We start from the raw sequence: 22770 nt of genomic DNA on the forward strand, positions 1-22770 counted from the left end.
GCTTCCTCACTTCCCCTCCCCCCACCTTATCTCAGTCCCAACCCTCGGACTCCGCATGCCTTCTTGACCTGCAATCTTCTTCCCGACCTCTCCGCCCCACCCCCTCTCCGGTCTATCACCCTCACCTTAACCTCCTTCCATCTATCGCATTCCCAACGCCCCTCCCCCTAGTCTCTCCTCCCTACCTTTTATCTTAGCCTGCTTGGCACACCTTCCTCATTCCTGAAGAAGGGCTTATGCCCGAAACGTCGATTCTCCTCCTCCTTGGATGCTGCCTGACCTGCTGCGCTTTTCCAGCAACACATTTTTCAGCTCTGATCTCCAGCATCTGCAGTCCTCACTTTCTCCCCGTTTTAAATTAGGGATTTATCATTTGTTGAGCAAAGCTATTCTTAGAAATTAGGGAAAAGCAGTTATGTGTGGCAAATCATATGTCAATCATGATCCAAGAACAGGCTCATGGGCTCTCATGGATCTTTTAAAGAATAAATTGTTCTCATCATCTATTCATTACTCAGCCAGTACCACCAAGACAGATTTACTGATTTTAATTTCTGCAGATTGTGGGAGCTATTGTGGGTAACATTTTGCTACCACTCTATTCACAGTTGTAAGGCTGTGAAACACTGAGAATTCCTGAGGAGGAGTCATAGACCTTGCTGATCAGATATCCGAAATAAATCTAGTCCCATTTGACAGCATTTGGCCTATATCCCTCTAAACCCTTCCTATTCATATACCCAACCAGATACCTTTTCAATGTTGCAGTTGTACCAGCCTCCACCACTTTCTTTCGCAGCTCATCCCAAACATGCACCACCCTCTGCATGAAAAGGTTGTTCCTTTAGGTCCCTTTTAAATCTTTCCTCTCTTGCCTTAAACCTATGCTCTCTAGTTCTGGACTGCCCCACCCCAGGGAAAAGACCTTGTTTATTTACTCTATCCATGCCTCTCATCATTTTATAAACCCGTATAAGGTCACCCCTCAGCCTCTGACGCTCCATGAAGTGATTTTCATACTGAGACAATCAGCAGGTAATTTCTAAACACTTACAGAGCAAATCACAGCTCTTCGATTGCCACAAAATATGAATCCAAGCCTAAGGTTTCCTCAAGTTTTCTATTTGGATAGCAGCTCAACCTTGGCAAAATGAAATTAAATAGCACGAACTGACCTGAGGAACCGTTGTGCTGTCTATACCTCATTAAAGGTACAATTGACACTATTTCTTGCCATGGAGCAAAGTCAAGCCTTAGTCCACAACCTGCATGATCAATATGGTTGTGAAATTCTACATGTCTGTGTACAGTTGCGATGGTTTGTTGAATCCCTGTGCATATTTGCATGACTGAGGTTTTCTAACATTAAATCCTGGAAGAGGACCAATGGGTATGAATACAGTGCCGTAAAAACCTCTGGGACTGTTCGTAATGATTTTCTGCAACCACTTAACTATACATTAGTAAATCAGCTCTGACATTCTCTGAAATACACTCCTTTTCATGTAGTTGCACATTTAAGTTTAAGTTCAATTTTCTACCATCAGCTTTGTTTGGATGTTTGCAAACAGGCTATAATGTGCTACTATTGTTTCTTAACATTGTGCCTGTTTTTACACGTCTTTTGTTTTGAAAAGCTTCCTGAACAGGAAATATATTAGACCACATACATCATAGAGCAAAGGTGGTACTTGCTAGTAACCCTTTGCATAATTATGCATAAATTGCATAAAATTATTTCTGCTCAAGCCCTTGTTACTTTACAAAGTGCTTGATGAAGGCCCGTTGTCAACAATTTGATTGACAATGGTTATTAGATTAGATTACTTACAGTGTGGAAACAGGCCCTTCGGCCCAACAAGTCCACACCGACCCGCCGAAGCGCAACCCACCCATACCCCTACAACCTACCACTACGGGCAATTTAGCATGGACCAATTCACCTGACCCGCACATCTTTGGATTGTGGGAGGAAACCGGAGCACCCGGAGGAAACCCACGCAGACACGGGGAGAATGTGCAAACTCCACACAGTCAGTCGCCTGAGTCGGGAATTGAACCCGGGTCTACAGGCGCTGTGAGGCAGCAGTGCTAACCACTGGGCCACCGTGCCCCCCAATGCATAGCCATTCACAGCAAATGCAGTGAAAGTGATTACTAATGAAAGAAATCAGATTGAAAAGTCCAATACATTTCAAGAGATAGTACAAAATGTATGACAATCACTTAAAGGAACAAAACTATAATCACTGCCCTTAGTTTATACATAGCTAGTTTATACAATGTCTGCAACAAGTAAGAAAAACTATGTTCGAAGAACAATACTTAGAATATTTATGCAGAATTGTTACAGCAGAGAAGGAGACTATTTGAACCATCATAGTGGTACTGGCTTCTGAATGTGCAATTCACCTATAAATATTCCCTGTCTTCTCCCTGTATTTCCAGAGTTGCAAGGCTGTTTTGCACATTGCGACTCACTTTAAGAATTTGTACAATATCCAATTTTGCGAACTTTCAAGATAAAATTACAAGGGAATTGTTCTGATCAACAGCATCAGTACATTCTGAAGAGAAACATTTCCTTAAATGAAATCTCAATATACAAAACAGACTTTTTTTTATCTTCAAAATCAAATTTCACAATTGTCTTTGATAATCTTGATAAAGTGTAGCTGTGCAGTTCAGTAGTGCACCATGGCTCAGAGCCAATACAAGTTACATTCCAATATTGTCATAATCCTGACTTGGGTCCATTTTGCCTTTGAGTTGCTGAAGACCATGACCTTTCAATTAACTTCAATACCTCTGATGCAAAGAAAACCGAAGATGCCAAGCCAGCCAAGAACAGCAAGTCTGTCAAGGAATAAATGATACAACTATGTTTAGATTTCAAGACTAGCTGAACTGTTAAATTCAACAAGTGATACCAGTGTTTACATTTTGAAACATTCATTATTAGTGTAGTTATTTGATGTGAGGTATAATATTCATAAGTGGTTTGTAACAATTCAGGATTTACAAATGATACCATGACAAGATAAAAATACAGGCTAATGACTTTTAAATTTAAACCATTACCATAAAAGCCATGGACTTTAGCTTGAGAGGAAACAATTAAAAATGAATTGGGATTATTACAATCAAGGCTGGACGAGTGCAATATTATTATCTAGATTAGAGTGGTGCTGGAAAAGCACAGCAGGTCAGGCAGCATCCGAGGAGCAGGAAAATCGACATTTCGGGCAAAAGCCCTTCATCGGGAATAGAGGCAGGAAGCCTGCAGGGTGGAGAGATAAATGAGAGGGAGGTGGGAGTGGGGAGAAATCCACATTGATGCCCTGGGGTTGAAGTGTTCCAAGGTGGAAGATGAGGCGTTCTTCCTCCAGGCGTCGGGTGGTGAGGAAACGGCGGTGGAGGAGGCCCAGGACCTCCATGACCTCGACAGAGTGGGAGGGGGAGTTGAAATGTTGGGCCACAGGGCAGTGTGGTTGATTGGTGTGAGTGTCTCGGAAATGTTCCCTAAAAAGCTCTGCTAGGAGGTGTCCAGTCTCCCCAATTTAGAGGAGACCGCATCGGGAGCAACGGATACAATAAATGATATTTGTGGATGTGCAGGTGAAACTTTGATGGATGTGGAAGGCTCCTTTGGGGCCTTGGATGGTGGTGAGGGATGAGGTGTGGGCTCAGGTTTTGCAATTTCTGCGGTGGCAGGGGAGGGTGCCAGGAAGGGAAGGTGGGTTTTTGGGGGGCGTGGACCCGACCAAATAGTCACACAGGGAACGATCTTTGCGGAAAAAGGAAATGGGAGGGGAGGGAAATATATCCCTGGTGGTGGGGTCCGTTTGGAGGTGGCGGAAATGTCGTCGGATGATGTGGTTTATGCGAAGGTTGGTAGGGTGGAAGGTGAGCACCAGGGGGGGTTTTGTCCTTGTTATGGTTGGAGGGGTGGGGTTTGAGGGCGGAGGGGCAGGATGTGGATGAGGTGCGTTTGAGGGCATCTTTAACCACGTGGGAAGGGAAATTGCGGTCTCTAAAGAAGGAGGCCATCTGGTTTTACCGAGTGCAATATTATTGTAGTCCCACTACTCCAAGGGTCGCAACTTAAGATGAAAATTACAATACTTTTTTCCAGTTACCATGTGAATTTCTCAGATGGTACCATTTCTCAGATTTTAAACAACAAAATCTATCAACCATGTTTCTTAATAAAGACAATAATGGGTTTATTATCAAATCAAAAAACTTATTCAATAAAGATGCAATAATCGGTCAGCCAATAATAAAGAAGTATATATGTATGCTAATGTGTATTCATCTGTCTGTTTCATGGAATTTGATCTTCTAAATTTATTCCTTAACTTGAGTAAATTTTCAATAAACTAACTCCTTAATTCAAAGAGATCCGTCTGACTTATTATTCATGGCTGTAATGCATGATCAAGTACATACTGATTTGGGAAATACTCCATCTGTTTAAAAATTCAAACTCTGCTATGCCAACTCCAGTGGTGAAAATAGAGGAATGTATTCACTCATCCAGACTCAGTCATAACAAAGTAGACAGGCAGGAGGCTGGACGAACACAGCAAGCCAGGCAGCATCAGGAGATGGAGAAGTCGACATTTCGGATGTAACCCTGACCTCTTCAGGCCTAACAGTGGCAACTACACAATACAATCTGACCTCAAAACTATGATGATAAAAACTCGCGAATGTGTTCTCTAAAAAGTTGGTATCTAAAAACTCTGCATCACTAAGAATTCTTCAATTACATACCGAGTGGTGTGAGGTTCTCAGTTTGGAAAATTTTCTGGAGAGGTGGGAAATAGATGACAGCCATTTGTCCCAGAAGTGAGCCCAGTACGGTGTAGAGAAATACATGATTACGAAGAAGGCCTACTTGGAATACTGATTTAGTCTAGGAAAAAAGAAAAGTTATATAAGTTATCCTGAACCTTGATCTAATGCTGTTGAGGCCGAAGCTGAAATGTAATACCAGATCTTTGTCTCCCAATGCAAACATTGATATGGATTAGGTTGCAAAACACAATTTCTTTTGTTGGAAAATAATTTTCCTCCTGCTTCCTGACAGCACACCATTTTCTTGTGATCTGTTTCTAGTCAGGAAGAGCTGATGAAGTAATTTGCAGAGATAGGTGTCCCTATTTTGAGGTGCATGGGAAAATGGCATGTTCTGCCACATATAATTTTGCTGTGCTCCTGTGGATTTTTCAAAATGCCTGTAAAGTGCATTAAAGCTCCTTAAAGAGCTTGTAATCGTTGGGGAAAGCCGGCTGAGGAGTTGGGAACATGCTGAATGCTCTGCAGTCCAGGGAGTGGGTCACGATCAGTTCTGATGCTCCATAGTGGCCAGTTCAGGGGGTAGGGCGAACGCAGTCAAGGGAAATGTATAGGCATCAACAGGGGCTGGGCACCTCTTGTCCAGAGCTATCCAGTTAGGTCACTCAATGGGGTTGGCCATGGTCAGTCTGTCAGCTCCAGAGAAACGAGAGACATGAGGGTCTGAGTGGGGCTGAGGGAGGGTATTGCTGGGAGAAGTAGCCTTAGGAATCTACTTGTGGGGACTGGGGCTGCAGGCTAGGTAGAAGGGAGTGACAACTGTGGAAGAAGGCAACTGCATTTGTAAGGGGGAGATATAGTAAAGCAGGTTTGGAATGCCAGAGCCTCAGGTGAGGGTGGAGCAGTGTATGACCACACCTGGCATGGTCACCTCATATGCCAGGAGCAGAGATAGGTAGGGAGCTGGGTAGGTGCAAAGGACGGAGTTAAGGTGTTTACATGAAGGGCTGTCAGGAAAGGGGCCTGAATGTTCAAAGCCTCACTGAGTTGGAGGTTGGAAACCACTGCCGGAAGTAAACTCGCTGTCGCCTTCAAAATTACACAAAGGGAAGGAAGTGCCTGTGAATACATCCAGAGTGTGTGGAGGAAGTATCTTAACCAGTGAAGAATAAGCTGCCAGACCCACTGATGTGAGGCTGTATATAGAGCAAGAATGTTGCACTCAAACCAATGCACTGTACAGGACACAGGTCTGCTGGCACCTTAATCCTCGGTGATCCTAATGCATTGGTTCCCTGTGAGCTGTACATTTCCCTGCCCCAGTCACTTCAATGACCACAGTATGGAGGAGGAAGGGCTGGCCACCCTGGAGCGTCCTGAGGGGAAACTTCTGAGAGACTCGAGTGTGGTTCCTCCTCCAGCTGGATGCCTCCTGGCACTGCCCTGTCTCCTTGTGCACCTGGAGTGAGTGCCAGGGTCCTGCCCTAATGACACCATGCATTTGCTCATGAGGACCAATGGCTGGGAAGATGGAGAGCAGGTGTGCACAGGTATCCAGCAGACCCTGGGAGTGCTGGACGGGCTGTCCATTGACAGCCACCAACTAGTCCATGGAGGCAGCCAAATGGTTGCAGGTTTGAGGCAGCAGGGTCCTGTACTCCCACAGTTTTCGGCCTTTGACGGCCACTGCCTCCTACACAGCTGTCTGCTGCTCTGATGCCTCCCTGTGTATTTAGATGAAGTTCCTGATTGTTGACACCTATACCACCTGGAGCTGAGCAGCTTCCTGGTCTCCGGTAGTCCTTAGGGTGCCAGTGGCTTCTGGGGTTCCCGCCCCAGAGTGCTGCAGAGCTCTCACAGTGAGGTGCTCACCAGACTGTGCTCTCAAACCTTCTAACCCTGATGTTCCCACCAAGGTGTCAGGATCTGATCTAGGATGGATAGTGCGGGAGGCTGCCTTCCTGTTGCTTTCTCTGAAGAGTCTGACTCCTCTTCCTCAGAGGTGCCCCCTGGCGGAGCAGCCCATTCTCAGCCAGGGCCATGACCATCCCGCTGGCACCTACAAAACACAAGGGAAAGAAGATGTCACGGCCAGGGGTTAATAGTCGTGAACAATTAATGACATTGACAGTGGGGTTAATGTGTGAGTTACAGTGAGACGTGGATCTCTTGACATTCTGACAGGAGTGGTCCTGATTCTCATTTGTGAGGGACTGGATTCCATCCTGAGAGAGGGTAAGGAGCCCCATGTCAGACACCTCTCCAACCAGCCAGGCTCATTCTTCCCTCTGAAGGGCTTTTTTTTTCCCTCCTGAAAAGAGAAAAAAGGGAGGGATTGAATGAGTTCTAAGTAGCTGGCACAGCTGTTAGTGCCAGCACAGATGATGTGACCCTGGCAACTGAGCAGGCAGAGCAAGCCATGGAGGGTTAGTGGTGTGGGGGATTGTGTAGGTGAGAGTGAATGAGGGAAGATGTTGCAGAGTATAAGCCTTGGACTTGGGTGCAGTTACAGAGAGAGATGAGTGTGAGGCAGCATAAAAAAAGTATTGGACTTACCCTCATAGAGCGACCTTCTTATGGCATTGCTGCCTCCAGACGTTAACCTAGGTGGCAACCTCAGGCTCTTGTGGCATGGCATCCTCTGTCAGTCCTTTGGGAAAGGGATGGTCCCCCTCTGGACCACCATGTTTACCAGGACCTCCATGCGCCTATCAGAGAATTGCAGCCATTATCCCCTTCTCAGTCATCTTCAGAAGACTGTCCTCCAATGTGCAGGGCAGCATTGGAATGTCAGTGGTCATCCTGGGCACAGTGGTCTATGGAAGTTGGTGCCAGGGATGCCGGTCCTCCAGCTGACCTCCGGTGAGCGATGAGTTCTTCCAGAAATAGTGCTTCATAGCATGGAGTTTGGATTGACCGAATTTGGCACCACTGGAGTGGAGTAGGTAGGTAATGAGGCACATTCGGGATGATGTGGCTAAGAAACTCTCTGGGGTGGTCACAAACAGAAACCTCCCCCACCATAAAAATGTTCAAGGTGACAGTGGGGGAGCATTTTAGTGATAGCAATCATAACACAGTATGTTTAAGTTTAGAAAAGAATTGGGAAAAAAAAATAAACTGCTAAAAATAGTTTTGGATTGAGGGATTGCAGATTTTATTAAAATAAAGACAGGATCAAGCCAAAGTAGACTGGAAACAGCTCTTGCTGGTAAATCTACAGCAGAACATTGGTAGGGAGTGGATGGCATTCAAAATGTAATTAGGGCCAACATATCTTCTTTAGGGTGGAATGTAGCAACAATAAGCCAAGACAACCCCTGAATATCTAAGAATATTCAGGACTAGATAAGAAGGAAAAGAAAAGCTTTTAGAAGATTCATAGGGAACAAATCGATGGATGTCCTGATGAAGAACACGGGGCAATTTAACAAAACAATTAGGAGAGCAAAGGGGAGTGTGAAAAAGCACTAAGAGAAAAGATTAGGGAGAACTTAAAATATTCTGTAAGTATATCAAAGGGAACAGAATAACTAGGGAAAGAGTAGGGAGCATTAGGGACCAAGGGTGAAATCTCTGCCTGGAGATCGAAGACATTGGTTGGGTGTTAAAACAAGTTCTTCACAATTATCTGCACTGGGGAGGTGGAAGATGTTGGTACAGAATTTGGGAAAAGTAACTGTGAGATTCCTGAGCAGATTGGAGTGCGGATATTTTGCAGCTTTTGGCGGGCTTACAAATAGGACAAATCTGACTTGAATTATATCCCAAGCTAATATGGGAGATACGAGAGGAAATTACAGGGGCTCGGACCAAAATTTATAATTCCTCTCTGGCAACATGGAAGGTGCCAGAGGGCTGGAGGATAGCGAATGTGGTTCCACTTTTCAAGAAGGGCAGTAGAGATAAACCAGGGTATTATAGACCCGTGAATCTCATCAGTGGTAGGGAAACTATTGGAGAAAAGTCTGAAGGAAAGAAGTAATCTTCATTTGGAGAGGCAAGGTTTGATCAACACACCTTTTTCAAAGGGAAGTCATGCTGAACAAATTTGATTAATTTTTGAGGAGGTTGCCAAATACGTAGATGAGGGTAGTGCAATTGATGTAATTTGTATGGATTTCAGCAAAGTCTTTGAGAAGGTCTTACATGGGAAAAGCTCATGGAACCTATGGTAATTTGACAAGTTGGATCCAAAGTTGGTTGGAAACAGAGGGTGGTGGTAGAAGGCTGTTTGTGGAACTGGAGGATGATGTTCTGTGACATACCACAGAATCTGTTAATGTTTGTGAAATGTATATATATATATATATATATATATATGATACAGATGATAATGTGGCGACTGAGAAGTAACTTTGAAAATGGTACAAAGCTTGGCTGAATGGTTTTTAGTGAACAAGAAGGTCTTAGATTACAGATGGATATAAATGTATTGGTTAAATAGGTAGATTAGTGACAGATGGTATTTAACACTGATATGTGCGAGATGATGCACATTGGAAGAGATAGCAAGTTAAGGCAGTAGTCAATGAATGGTAGGACATTAGGAAGTCCAGAGGAGCAGAGGGATCTTGGAGCATTTGTCCACAGATCAATGAAGGCAGCAGGACAGGTCAATAGGGTAATTAAGAAGGAGTATGGGACACTTTCCTTTATTAGTTGTGGCATAAATTATAAGAGCAGGGAGATTATGTTGGAGCTGTACAAGACTTTGGTTAGGCCACTGAAGGAGTACTGTGTGCAGTTCTGGTTGCCTCACTACAGGAAGGATGTGATTGCCCTTGATGTGCTGCAAAGAAGATTCACCAGTGTGTTACCTGGGATGGATCAGTTTAAGGATGAAGAACAGCTGAATAAGCTCAGAGTGTTTCCTTTATAGCAAAGAAGGGTGAGAGGGATGTGATTGATGTGTATAAGATTATGAGGGGCATGGACATGGTGGAGAGGAAGCAGCTCATCCCCTTGGTTGAAAAGTCAATAACGAGGGGAGATGATTTCACAGTGAAGGGTAGGGTTTTCAGAGGGGATTTGAGGGAAATTATTTTCACCTGGGGTTGTGGGAATCTGGAATGTATTGGGTGGGAGGGGTGTCCAGGCAGGAAACCTCAAAACCTTTAAAAAGTACTTAGATGAGCACTTGGAATGTTATACCAAGTGCTGGAAAGTGGGATTACTGTAGAGATGGCGGAACAGACTCAATAAGCTGAAGGGTCTGTTCTGTGCTCCATGAACCTTGATGAAATTGCGACTTTACCAACAACAATTATGATTTCACCCTGTGCGTCTGTTTTATTGAGAATGATACAAGAAGTCTCCCACAGGTACAGATCCAATAACTAGGGAGACTGAAGAGTTGAAGGGAATTAGTATAAATAAGAAAATTGTACTGGAGCAATTAAGGGTCTGAAAGTTGGTATGTTCAAGAGACCCGAAAAACCACACCCTAGAGTGTTCAAGAAGGTGGATTTTGAACTAATCAATGCAGGGGTGATCATATTCCAAAATTATATAGATCCTGGAATGATTCCTGCAGACTGGAAGCTAATAAACATCACTCTACAATTTACAAGAGCCAGAGAGAAAACAGGGATCTACAGACATCTCTGCCTTACATTAGTGTCAGAGAAAATGTTAGAATCTAATATAAAGGACAAGGTAAGTGAGACTCCAATAAATAATGATCTGATCATGCATAATCACAGGGGATTTGCAGAGGGAAAGTTGGGTTAGACAAACTTGAAGTGTTTTGAGGATGCTTTTTACAAAGTGATGACAAGTAGTAGGTCAATGGATGTAATACAGTTTGATTGTCAGACGCTTTTGATAAGGTCCCCCACAGGAGGTTGGTTCGCAAAATTAAAGCACATGGGAGAGGAGGTGATGTACTACATGGATTAAGGATTGACAGAACTCAGAGAAAAGGAATAAATGAAATTAACAGAGAAAATGCTGAGGAACACAGAGGATCTGAGCATCTGTGGAGAGAGAAACAGAGTTACCGTTTTCCTTCTGATATATTTCTTTTTCAGAACTGAAGCACAATAGCAATCCTGGTCTTCTCCTTTGAGCGACAGGATTCTCTCCTCTTAGTGGGTAAGGAGTCTTGTAATTTGCTTTTAGTTAGTAGGAATAAATGGTTTATTCTCACAAATTCAGTCCTTGACTGGTGGGTACCGCAAGTACCAATACTTGGACTCCAGCTGTTTGCAACATGTGTACATGATAAATGTGGGAACCAAACATAATATTTCCAAATTTGCAGATGACATAAAGCTAAGCAGCAAGGTGATGTGATTAAAGAGGGCCATATCGGACTCAAAACATTAACTCTCCACAGATGATACCAGACATACTGAGTTGCTCCAGCATTTTCTGTTTTAATTTCAGCTTTCCAGCATTCACAGTATTTTATTTCTATTAAAAATGTGGTTTTAGTTTATGTATGATTATGCAGTGGTTACATGAATAATATAGTTGTACTAATATACAAAAGATCACAAAGATGTTGTTATACCAGAGCATCCTTTTTGAGAAGATAAAATGTGACCATATTTGGAAAGATGATCATTTTAGTCATGTGCACCTAACCTCATGGTGCTTCGAAAATATTGTGCTATAATTAACCATTTTAAAGTATTAATTAGATAAGCCAGACAGCTCTTCCACTAAATTTTAATGAATTCTAATACTTCCTTTAAATTGAAGCAAATTATTTAATCTTTAAGTCAGCACTTACGAATTGAAGAAGAAAACAGAACAGCGAAACTCAGAAGAAGACTGAGTTATTGTTTCTACAATTCCCAAATGCTATAATATTGCGTGCAAGGTAGAACCCCTAGAGGAAGGAATCCTTAAATAAAAAAAAAATTAGTGAGGAACAGAAAATAGAAATCTTTTTGTACACTTTTAATTTGTGGTTTGCTTCATTTCCTGAGCTAGCACAGTCTCGGCATATTATGGCATCTTTAAAAATATGAATAAAGTAACATTTGTACCTGAGAGCGACAACTTAAAGCGTTGAACATATCAAAGAAGACAAAGCAGGTAAATGTCATGGTTGTGGTTCTTGAGGAAATCTTCCCCTCTGGAAGCTATTTTAAATAAAACAATAGATTTAAAGCTCTAGAATCATAAGAAATATAAATATTGATAACTGTTACTGCAAAATCAATCATCCCTATCTTTCAAACAGTAGATGTTGATTGAAATACAGCAGAGATTTTCAGATAGGAAAAATAGATGCACAGAAATGGCCTGCATCTTCCTCTGATTGTTCACAACATACCTTCTAAAGTTAACAAACATAACGGAAATAAAACATTTTTATGGACTACCTGTCTCCAAAGAGAGGTCATTGTTTTAAGATAAGAGCTAGGAAATTTATAGTCAATATGAGAAGAAATTATTTCTCTCAAAGGGTCATGAATCTGTGGAATTCATTACCCCAGAAAGTGGTGGTTGCTGGGACTTTGAGTAAATTGAAGGAGGTGATAGATAGATTTTTAATTAGTAATGGATTGAAGGGTTACGGAGAGTGGGCAGGAAAGTGGAGTTGAGGCCAAGGTGAGATCAGCCATGATCATATCAAATAGCAGAACAGACTTGAGGGGCTGAATGGATTATCCCTGTCCTAGTTCTTGCATTTTTACATGTGGCTGTTCAGCACTACTTTCAGGATTACATTTCCCAAATAACTGGTTTCAAACAAAATACAAATTTACAGAGTTAAGCCCTTTAAAAGAGGTTGCTGGAAACAATTCCAAGAATGGACTGTGAAATTATTTCACATAGAACATAGAATTCTTCTCTTCATTTGCAGATGTGAACACTATTTCTAATTTCCAAATCTATCTACATTCTTTAAAATTGAATGACCAACCGTGCATATAAATCATCTTTCCATCTACTGATGAATTAACCAATGAACAGTTAAAGATAAAGAGCTATTTAGGTTCATAAGTTATACAGACCTCTCTCCAGAAAACAAAGAGGGTCCCACTGATAATGATAATAGCTGAGAATAAGATTTTAACAATTAGGCCCTTATTCAGGATCGAGTCTTTAACATTTCTTGGAGGCCGTTTAATGACATCCCGATCAACTGGCTCAACACCCAGACTGTAGAAAGAGTTGGAAAAAAAATTGTCCAATTATTTAACCAATAGCTGAGTGACCTTTAGTTTACAAGTTAATTACAAATTAATTTACAGGAATCATATTGCATTCTTAACATATCCATGATAGCTAGAGAAATGAAACAAAAATCTACTCTGACACTTCAGATACAAGAGCTTTATTTTTCTTAACTCGTGGGACATGCACAGCACTGGCTGGGGCAGCAGTTTATTATCCATTCCTGGTTGCCCTTGAGAAGATGGTGCTGAGCTGCCTTCTTGAACCACTACAGTCGATGTGTGGTAGGCAGACCCCCAATGCTGTTTGGAAGGGAGTTCCAGAATGTTGACCCAACAACAATGAAGGAACAGCAATATAGGTCCAAGTGGGGTGGTAACACACATACACACACACACATTCGGCTTTTTACATCTTCATTTCCACCTATTTTGTGTGACACTCTCCAACTGTTCCTCTTCCCTCCTCTGTCTATAGCATAAAAACTACCATTTTGCAACCCCTTTATTATTTTGAAGAAGAGTCACATTGGAATCAAAATGTGAACTCTGCTTCTCTTTCCACAGATACTGCCAGACCTGGTGAGTTTCTCCAGCACTTTATATTTCAGTTTTCCAGAATCCATAAATTTGCTTTTATGTGGGCAACATTCCATCCTGGATTCACACCTACAATCACAGAAACCCTTGTTTGTTCTCCTAACTAATGATTCCCATTTCACTACAGCTCATCTGTTCTTCTTCCTCCCATCCTGTCCAGCCAAGCCACTTGCAGTATCACAAACCTAACTCTGACTGAACTCCCTTGAGGAACCAATACCCTCACTAGTTTCTGAACCAGAAAGCTGATTTGTGAACAGGATTCCAAGGGATCCCTTGCACTGCCTGCACAGGATAACACCTAACACTACACTCTGTAGATGTCATAGGCACACTAAATATAACTTCGCCAAGTTTTGTCTAACCTATGTGTGTCTGTATTTACACTACAGGCTAAACTCCTTGTTCCCAACTGGTCCAAGTTTGTCTTCTGCAGGGAGTTTGACACAATCTCTCTCCCAGTTAATACTGGAATCCAGCTTCTTATTTATACTTTAATATCATAACCAAGTGGAAACTGCTTTGCACAATGTTATAGCTGCAGTGTAAATGATTCACAGTACATATTGTGGTAAGGTGTCCCATAGATCATTATCAAACAAAATGAGAAGATGCTAAATTGTTTTAACGAAGCTGTTAAGGCTTGAAAGTAAACAGGATTTTGAGTAATTCACTAAAAAAAGAGAACAGACACAACTGCCAGAATAAAAGCAAAACAAAATCAGACCACCACAGATCATGATCCAAATGTGTATAAAACATACACACAATCCTCTTAAGAACAAAAATGATGCATCATTCTATTTTAATGCAAATAAGGATACAATTAAAAACTAGACTAAAAGGTCCAAAATGCATATAGAAAACAATACGCTTGTAAGTGGATGTATATTTGGTGGCATGGTGGCTCAGTGGTTAGCACTGCTGCCTCACAGCACCAGGATCCCAGGTTCGATCCCAACCTTGGGTGACTGTGTGGGGTTTGCACATTCTCCCTGTGCGTGGGTTTCCTCCGGGTACTCCGGTTTCCTCCCACAATCCAAAGATGTGCAGATTAGTTGAATTGGCCATGCTAAATTGCCCATATTGTAGGGTGCATTAGTTAGAGGGAAAGAGGTTTGGGTGGGTTAGTCTTAGGAGGGTCGGTGTGGACTTGTTGGGCTGATGGGCCTGTTTCCACACTGTAGGGAATCTAATCTAATCTGTTAGCATGATTCACCATTCACACTTACATCAAGTCATAATAGGATTCCGATTTAAAACATAGCCCTAGCTGGACAATGCGACAAGAACATATCATGACCTTGATGGTTACAGTTAAATAACTAACATTGAGTGGTACCTTTGAGCAGGGGGTCCATCCATAATGATGTTGATCCACAAAATCTGCATTGCATTTAATGGATTTGGTAGGTTAAATATAATAGAAAGAGCAATCAAGCTCAATGCTGAAATACTTCTGTGTGTTTAAAAAGAATGAAGATAAATAGAACAGTTTACATATTATATATATATTCACATAATTGATCTGTAATCTTTCATGACAATTAGAGTTCTTTACACCAATAACTAGATTTATACTTACGTACTCAACTGAAAGCGCACAAAATTTTTAATGTTGAAAAAAATTCCTTTGCCTTCCTCCATTGCACATCTACAAAATAGTGACATGGCAGGTCATTCAACTTCTTGGAAATTATTAAGCTTTACAAACTTCAACATTTTTTTCTTCTGCTTGCATTTTTCTCATTTATCTTTCTTCAAGGCAGAGACACCTGGTTGAATACAGTTCTATGAAACATGGTGGAAGCTCATTATTATTTTTCAACTCTCTTATATTATTGTGTTTTTATTACCTAAGTGCGAGTTGTGTTGAGTTTTTTGGAGGGAATTTCATTGCAAGACTTGATGAGTTCTCTTGTTGAGTGTCTGGTGCTGGAAAAGCACAGCAGGTCAGGGCTTATGCATGAAACGTTGTTTCTCCTGCTCCTCAGATGCTGCCTGACCTGCTGTGCTTTTCCAGCACCACACTTTCGACTATGATCTCCAGCATCTGCAGTCCTCACTTTATATTTAATGAATTCTCTTGTCATATCTTTCTCCTGCTCCTCAGATGCGGCCTGACCTGCTGTGCTTTTCTAGCACCACACTCTCGACTATGATCTCCAGCATCTGCAGTCCTCACTTTATATTTAATGAATTCTCTTGTCATAGCTTCCTGATCTTGCCTCATTAAAGATATCTTCTAGTGTCTTTCATTTCTGTTCCTAACCCCATCTTACCATGTCCTGGAATAACTTACAATTACCAAGATATCCTGAAATTAACTAGCACCTTTGTCATTGTTAGAGGCATGTTGTGTAATGAGGCAAGCAGTCAGTCCATAACTGTACTGACCCTTGCCCCAGACGTGGCAGACTGATACCCCGTTTTGTGGGCAATGACTTGAGCTGGACAGTAGAAGTGGGACTTCCTCTGACCGTGAGACCAGCAGAGGAGGTTATGAAAACCAGACCATGCCAGTCTGGCCTGTGGTCACCACCCATCTCAGCCACTATGAGGAACATCCAACACAGTAAAAGAGGGTCAATGACCTTCTCCACTCCACCAGAGTGAGTGCCACCATCTCTTTTCAGATCCTCGCATTAACCCTAACTCTACTACTGTTACCCATGTCCCATCAAGGTTGATGCTCCACATCTATCACTATTGCCTGTGGCATCTTCCTCACTTGTTCTCAGTCACCCCAACTCCTGACATCATTAACCCTGTATGCCATCTGAGGTGCCTATTCGTTCACAAGGGGCACCTCCCCACCTGCACCTGAAGTAACAGCAATTTCCATCTCTTTCTTACCTGCCTTTCTCTCATTCCAGGAGCAAAACAGCCTGTAAATGGGGGAGAGGGTGTCAAGACAGACGATGGGCAGCCTGATATTTAGTCCCTCATCCTGCATGTGGAAAACATCTTAACTCTGACCTCCCCAAAGGCAGGCTGACTGACTGATTGACTGTGTCAATGCCCCTGGACTAGTATCAGAGGCTGCCCTTGCATCAATGGGGCCAAGAATCCTTGACTGAAGGCTATCCCCCTTGACTTAACTGAAGCCTTTTACTATGACAAGCTTCTGGCTTTGTGGTCTGCGCTCACCACAAGGCAAGAAAGATGTAACAAAAGCCTGGTAGGCCTTGTTGAGGGTGCAAAGCAGAAAAAGGCAAGGCAGGGGTACTGTTAGCATCCAGGTAGGCTCAGAGTGAGTGACTGCTGACTGCAAACAAAGAGTATGGAGATACATCCTGGTCCAGTCCATGAGCTTGCTGCATTTCTCTGAAAGCACAGTGTCCTGGCTGCAACATTACAACAATAGTTGAAAGTGCAGCTTCAGGAGCAGCGTTGAAGTGCAGATGGGCACTGAAGGTGGATCAGAGAAGTGCTATGACAGTTCTTACAAACTGGTACATATCAGACTCCAAAATCTGTAGGCCTGGGATATGTGCATGAGGCTGGTACCCATGTGCTGAGACATTGCTGCTCGGTGTCTAATATGGAAGCCCTTCAGACCAAATGATTTGATTTGATTTATTATTGTCACACGTATTTAGGTACAGTGAAAAGTTTTGTTTTGCGTGCAGTACAGGCAGATCATACCATACAAAGTGCATAAGGGTAATAAAACAGAGTGAGAAATACAATGTTACAGCTGCAGAGAAGGTGCACAAAGAGTGAAGTCAACATTAAATTAAAAATTTGAGAGGTCCATTCAGAAGTCTAATAACAGCAAGGAAGAAGCTGTACTTGAATGTGCTAGTACGTGTGTTTAAGCTTTTGTATCTTCTGCCTGACGGAAGAGATTGGAAGAGATTATAACCAGGGTCGAAAGGGTCTTTGATTATATTCGCTGCCTTCCTGAGGCAGCAAGAGACATAGATGGAGTCAACAGATGAAAGGTTGGTGTGCGAGATGAACTGGGCTGTATTCATAACCATAAGTCATTTATGGTCCTCAGCAGAGCAGCTGTCATACCAAGCCATGATGCATCCAGCTTTCTATAATGCATCTATAAAAATTGGGAAGTTTTTACGGACATGCCACATTTCCTTTGCCTCCTGAGGAGGTAGAGGCATTGTTGTACTTGCTTGACCGTCGCATCAATGTGCATGGACCAGGACAGATTTTTGGTGATCGTCATTCCGAGGAACTTGATGGTCTCAATTATCGCCACTACAGCACATTGATGTAGATAAGGGCGTGCTGCCCACCTTGCTTCCTGAAATTAATGACCAGCTCTTTTGTTTTGCTGACATCGATGGAGAGATTTTTATCTTTACAGCATGCCACCAAACACTCTATCCCTTTCCTGTATTCTGTCTCATCATTGTTTGAGATCCGGCCTACAATGGTGGTGTCGTCAGCGAACTTGTAGATGGAGTTAGGATGAAATTTGGTCATACAGTCATGAATGTACAGACAGTATAGTAATGGGCTGACTATGGAACCTTGTGGGGTGCTAGTGTTGAGGATTGAAGTGGAGGAGGTATTGTTGCCTATTTTCACTGATTGCGTCCTGTGGATCAGCAAGTAAAGGATCGATTTGTAGAGGGTGGAGCAGCGAACTAGATCTCAGAGTTTGAAGAGTAGCTTGGTTGGAATTATATTGTTGAAGGTGGAGTTGTAGTCAATAAGTAGAGGCCTGATGCATGTATCCTTGTTATCCAAATGTTCCAAGGCTGGGTATAGCAGCAGGGAGATGGCATCTTTCATTGCACCAGTAACAAATTACAAAGGATCAAGGCAGACGGGGAGGCTACAATTGGCATGAGCCATGACTAACCTCTGGAAGAACTTTGTAATTATGGAGGTCAGAGCCACTGAGCAGTAGCCATTGAGGCATGTTGTGTGTGCTTTATTTGGTACCGGGATGATGGTGATCTTCTTGAAACAGGTGAGAACTTCAGATCACAGTAAGGAGAGGTTAAAGATGTCAGCAAATACTCCCACCAACTGCTATGTGCAGGATCTGAGTGCACGGCTGGAGACTCCATCCAGAGTTGCTTTCTCTGGGTTTACTCTCAAGAAGAGCAATCTAATATTTGCAGCGGTAACTGAGGGAACAGGTGCACCCGAGGCAGTCAGGGCAGGTGGCACCGTTTCACTGACCTTCTGTTCGAAACGATCATAAAATATATTGAGCGGATCAGGAAGGGTTATATTTTTGTCCACTATTTTGCTCTGCTCTGCTTTGTTGCTACATGGTGGCATAGTGGTTTGCACTGCTGCCTCACAGCACCAGAGACCCTGGTTCAATTCCTGCCTCAGGCAACTGTCTGTGTGGAGTTTGTACATTCTCTCCATGTCTGCGTGGGTTCCTCCGGGTGCTTCGGTTTCCTCCCACAGTCCAAAAATGTGCAGGTCAGGTGAACTGGCCATGCTAAATTGCCCGTAGTGTTAGGTGAAGGGGTAAATGTAGGGGAATGGGTCCGGGTGGGTTGCTCGTCAGAAGGTCAGTGTGGACTTGTTGGGCCGAAGGGCCTGTTTCCACACTGTAAGTAATCTAATCTAATCTAATAAATGCGTGTTTGTGTGGTTAGTTTGGGTCTCTAGCTTAGTTCAGTATTTCCTCTTCGCCTCTCTAATGGTATTACAGAGGTGATATCTGGATTTCTGGTAAAGGCCAGGGTCGTTTGACTTGAAGGCAACATACCTGGACTTCAGTAGGCAATGGATCTCCTGTTTCATCCATGGGTTCTGGTTGGAGTATATTTAGATTGATTTCTTTCTTTTATACACTTGCTAAAGAAGTCTGTCACGGTGATGGCACAGTAATCTAGATTGGCCACTGAGTTCTGGAAAATGGACCAGTTCACCCATTCTAAGCAATCCCATAGAAGCACTTCCACTGCCCTCAGACCAGCACTGTACTACTTTCTGTACTGAGTTCTCACATTTCAATTTCTGCATGTAAGCCAAGTGGCAAGCTGACACTGCCAGGTACCTGCTCTGATTTCCACACTAAGTTATCTCGACCTCGAGCTTGTTGGTGTGTTTGGTAAGATCAGAGACTGAATGCTAATGAGACAAGTTGTACCATTAACAAGGCATTTAACAAGCTAGAATTACCCATAATTGGCAATTTGCTGTTGGCCAGCTAAGAATCTCACCTCACCACTTGTTAAAAACGTAAAAAATGCAGCGAGATGCTCTCCTCCTTAAGGTAAGCCTCTCGAGACTTCTCATTTGATTCCATCACCAGGTTAAAAATCACACAACATCAGGTTATAGTCCAACAGGTTTATTTGGAAGCACTAGCTTTCGGAGCGCTGCTCTTCCATCAGCAGGTTGTGTCACCAATCTCGCCACAGGTCATTTTGTCCCCTGTGAGATCCTGCACTACATCCTAGTGGCCACTGTTCATGTGACTGTGGACAGTGGATGTCACAAGCTAATTGACCATACAACATTACAGCAAAGTCTGGTTCAGTGATTGTGCAATTCTAACCTTACCAAAATTGTAAGTATTTTTCTTGTACATTTACATTACATACTCATAAGTAAGTCCAAATGTGAACTGTTCATGTTAAACAAGTCTGCTACAGTAATGCACAACAGTTAGTTTACTGTTGAAAGAATAAAGATAAATTCTAAAACAACATCAACTGAAGTTACTCACAGAATAGAAGAAAAGTTATCATCGACCAGAATCATGCCTGCTGCTTCTTTACTGACGTCAGTCCCTGTTCCTTTCATGGCAATTCCAATATCAGCAGATTTGAGAGCAACAGCATCATTCACACCATCTCCAGTCATCCCCACCACTGCATTGTTGCTCTGAAGGGCCTAGGCAGCAACAATTATAAGAAGTATATAACTGTATAGTTTGCAGTTAATACAACATTTAAGCTAAATTTATTACTGCTTAAATTAGCTGACAGGCATCTAAAATTGCTTCAATTTACCATGACAACATCTTTAGACAAATTTGGTATACATTTGAATAATGCCAAACCAGAAGGGATTAATACATTTGCAATTTATTGTGCAAAGTTTGAAATAATTAATACCTTAACAATTTTCTGCTTGTGCTTTGGACTTGTTCTAAAGAATACAGCTACCTGACAGAGGAGGGGGTGTTGAGAGGAAGAGAGAAGAGGGAAAACATATACAATTATTATATGGATAATTTACATTAAAATGCATTTACTATTCTAATTTAAAACATATAACAAAGGCATGACCGCAATATCTCTAAATAGCTCCATTTTTATGCCAAACATTCAAAAATATAAAACTTTCAGGGGGCTGAATTAATATGTTAAAGTGGAACTTATAAATACACATGTGGAAAGTGTCTTTAAGTTAATGTGCACATGAAAGACTTAGTGCATGTTTTGAATAACTGGATTGGAATCATACCTTCATTACCATGAGGGAAAGATCCTCATCTTTGAGTAGGTCCAGTTGCTCTCCTGACATAACCTCCACATCATCATTATAAAGGTCTATGCTTTTTCCTGTACATATAAATTTGAAAAAGATTACCAACTACCATACAACCAGGTTATGCTTTATACCTTAGATCATTTTATTTGAAACACATTGTTAGGAAATATGTTTTTTTTGTTTGTAATTGTTTGCCCAAAAATAGCTTTTTAATTGTGGTCCAAGAATACAAACACACCGACTCAGTGAAAATAAAACAATGAACATGTCACATCCAGTGAAGTATTCCCAGTAGCATGTGTCCCAAGAGAGAAATAGAAACTAGTGATAGAGTCATAGAGATGTACAGCACAGAAATAGACCCTTCGGTCCAACCCGTCCATGCCGACCAGATATCCCAACCCAATCTAGTCCCACCTGCCAGCACCCGGCCCATATCCCTCAAAACCCTTCCTATTCAGATACCCATCCAGATGCCTTTTAAATGTTGCAAACGTACTAGCCTCCATCATTTCCTCCGGCAGCTCATTCCATACACATCCCAACTTCGCTTGAGAAGGTTGCCCCTTGGGTCTCTTTTATATCCTTCCTCTCTCACCCTAAACCTATCCCCTCTACTTCTGGACTCCCCCATCCCCAGGGAAAAGACTTTGTTTATTTATCCTTTTCATGCCACTCATGATTTTATAAACGTCAATGAGGTCACCCCTCAGCCTTCGACGCTCCAGGGAAAACAGCCCTAGGCTATTCAACCTCTCCCTATAGCTCAAATCCTCCAACCTTGGCAACATCCTTGTAAATCTTTTCTGAACCCTTTCAAGTTTCACATGTTTCCGATAGGAAGGAGACCAGATCAGTAAGCACACATATTTTAGTCATCACTGCAACTCATCTTAGGAATAAAAATCAGACAGCAATATGATTTTTTTTTATTAGATTCCCTACAGTGTGGAAACAGGCCCTTCGGCCCAACAAGTCCACACCGACCCTCCGAAGAGCAACCCACCCAGACCCATTCCCCTACAATCACCCCTCACTAATGCACTTAACACTACAGGCAGTTTGGCCTGGCCAATTCACCTAACCTGCACAACTTTGGACTGTGGGAGGAAACCGGACCACATGGAGGAAACCCGCGGATTATTAAAAGTATGTCCATTGAATCATCCATTACAAAAGGTCCAGGAATGGAGTCGAATCATAAGTTACCAGAAAATCAACCAAGGACAATAAAATGCCATTCAGTCCACTAAAGTTTCTACCTCAAAATCCGAAATTCCCCACTGTAGCATCGAATTACATTTTGAATAACCCCAGCAGCTGCCTCCATTGTCTTGTCTGATTAATTATTCTACAGACCGATGTTGATTAATTTTTATCAGTGCCAGTTCTTATTCATTTATTGGTCTTTTCAATTTACAGATAAAAGAATTGATATAGATGTGTGCAGAAGACTAGATCATTTAGTATCTACAAAATTGATTTCATATGTTAATAAGAAAAGTACGATTCAGCACAAATCATAAGGCTCTATTGTTGGTATTGAGCCTTGATAGCTTGTGTGGCAAACACAATTGGGGTTTCAGTGAATTCCAATTTCTGACATTGTAATGTTCACGTTTGACTGATACATAGCTATATTATAATACTCAATCTTCTTTTACTAACCTATTGCATAATCAGTCCTTCATATTTTTCTTATTAATTTATGAAAAATAGACAATCTATTTCAGGTTGACACTTTTTTTCACTGGCTCCTATGCATAATAGAACTTGTGTCTGTCCAAGGATTACA

At 42.1% G+C, this 22770-nt stretch overlaps 1 protein-coding gene across 1 annotated transcript in view; it reads right to left on the minus strand.

Moving 5' to 3' along the window:
• LOC122558260 (calcium-transporting ATPase type 2C member 2-like) overlaps nucleotides 1–22770 on the minus strand; it is an 87238-nt gene that overhangs the window by 3210 nt on the left and 61258 nt on the right. Inside the window, exons 19-27 of the mRNA XM_043706642.1 lie at nucleotides 20949–21046; nucleotides 20597–20647; nucleotides 20206–20372; nucleotides 15124–15192; nucleotides 14881–14997; nucleotides 12777–12924; nucleotides 11802–11897; nucleotides 4780–4921; nucleotides 2807–2856 (exon numbers count right to left, since the gene is read on the minus strand). Coding sequence (XP_043562577.1) covers nucleotides 2807–2856; nucleotides 4780–4921; nucleotides 11802–11897; nucleotides 12777–12924; nucleotides 14881–14997; nucleotides 15124–15192; nucleotides 20206–20372; nucleotides 20597–20647; nucleotides 20949–21046 — 938 coding nt within the window. The remainder of the gene's footprint in view (nucleotides 1–2806; nucleotides 2857–4779; nucleotides 4922–11801; nucleotides 11898–12776; nucleotides 12925–14880; nucleotides 14998–15123; nucleotides 15193–20205; nucleotides 20373–20596; nucleotides 20648–20948; nucleotides 21047–22770) is intronic.

This window comes from Chiloscyllium plagiosum, chromosome 17, assembly GCF_004010195.1.
Source record: "Chiloscyllium plagiosum isolate BGI_BamShark_2017 chromosome 17, ASM401019v2, whole genome shotgun sequence".
Taxonomy (NCBI): domain Eukaryota; kingdom Metazoa; phylum Chordata; class Chondrichthyes; order Orectolobiformes; family Hemiscylliidae; genus Chiloscyllium; species Chiloscyllium plagiosum.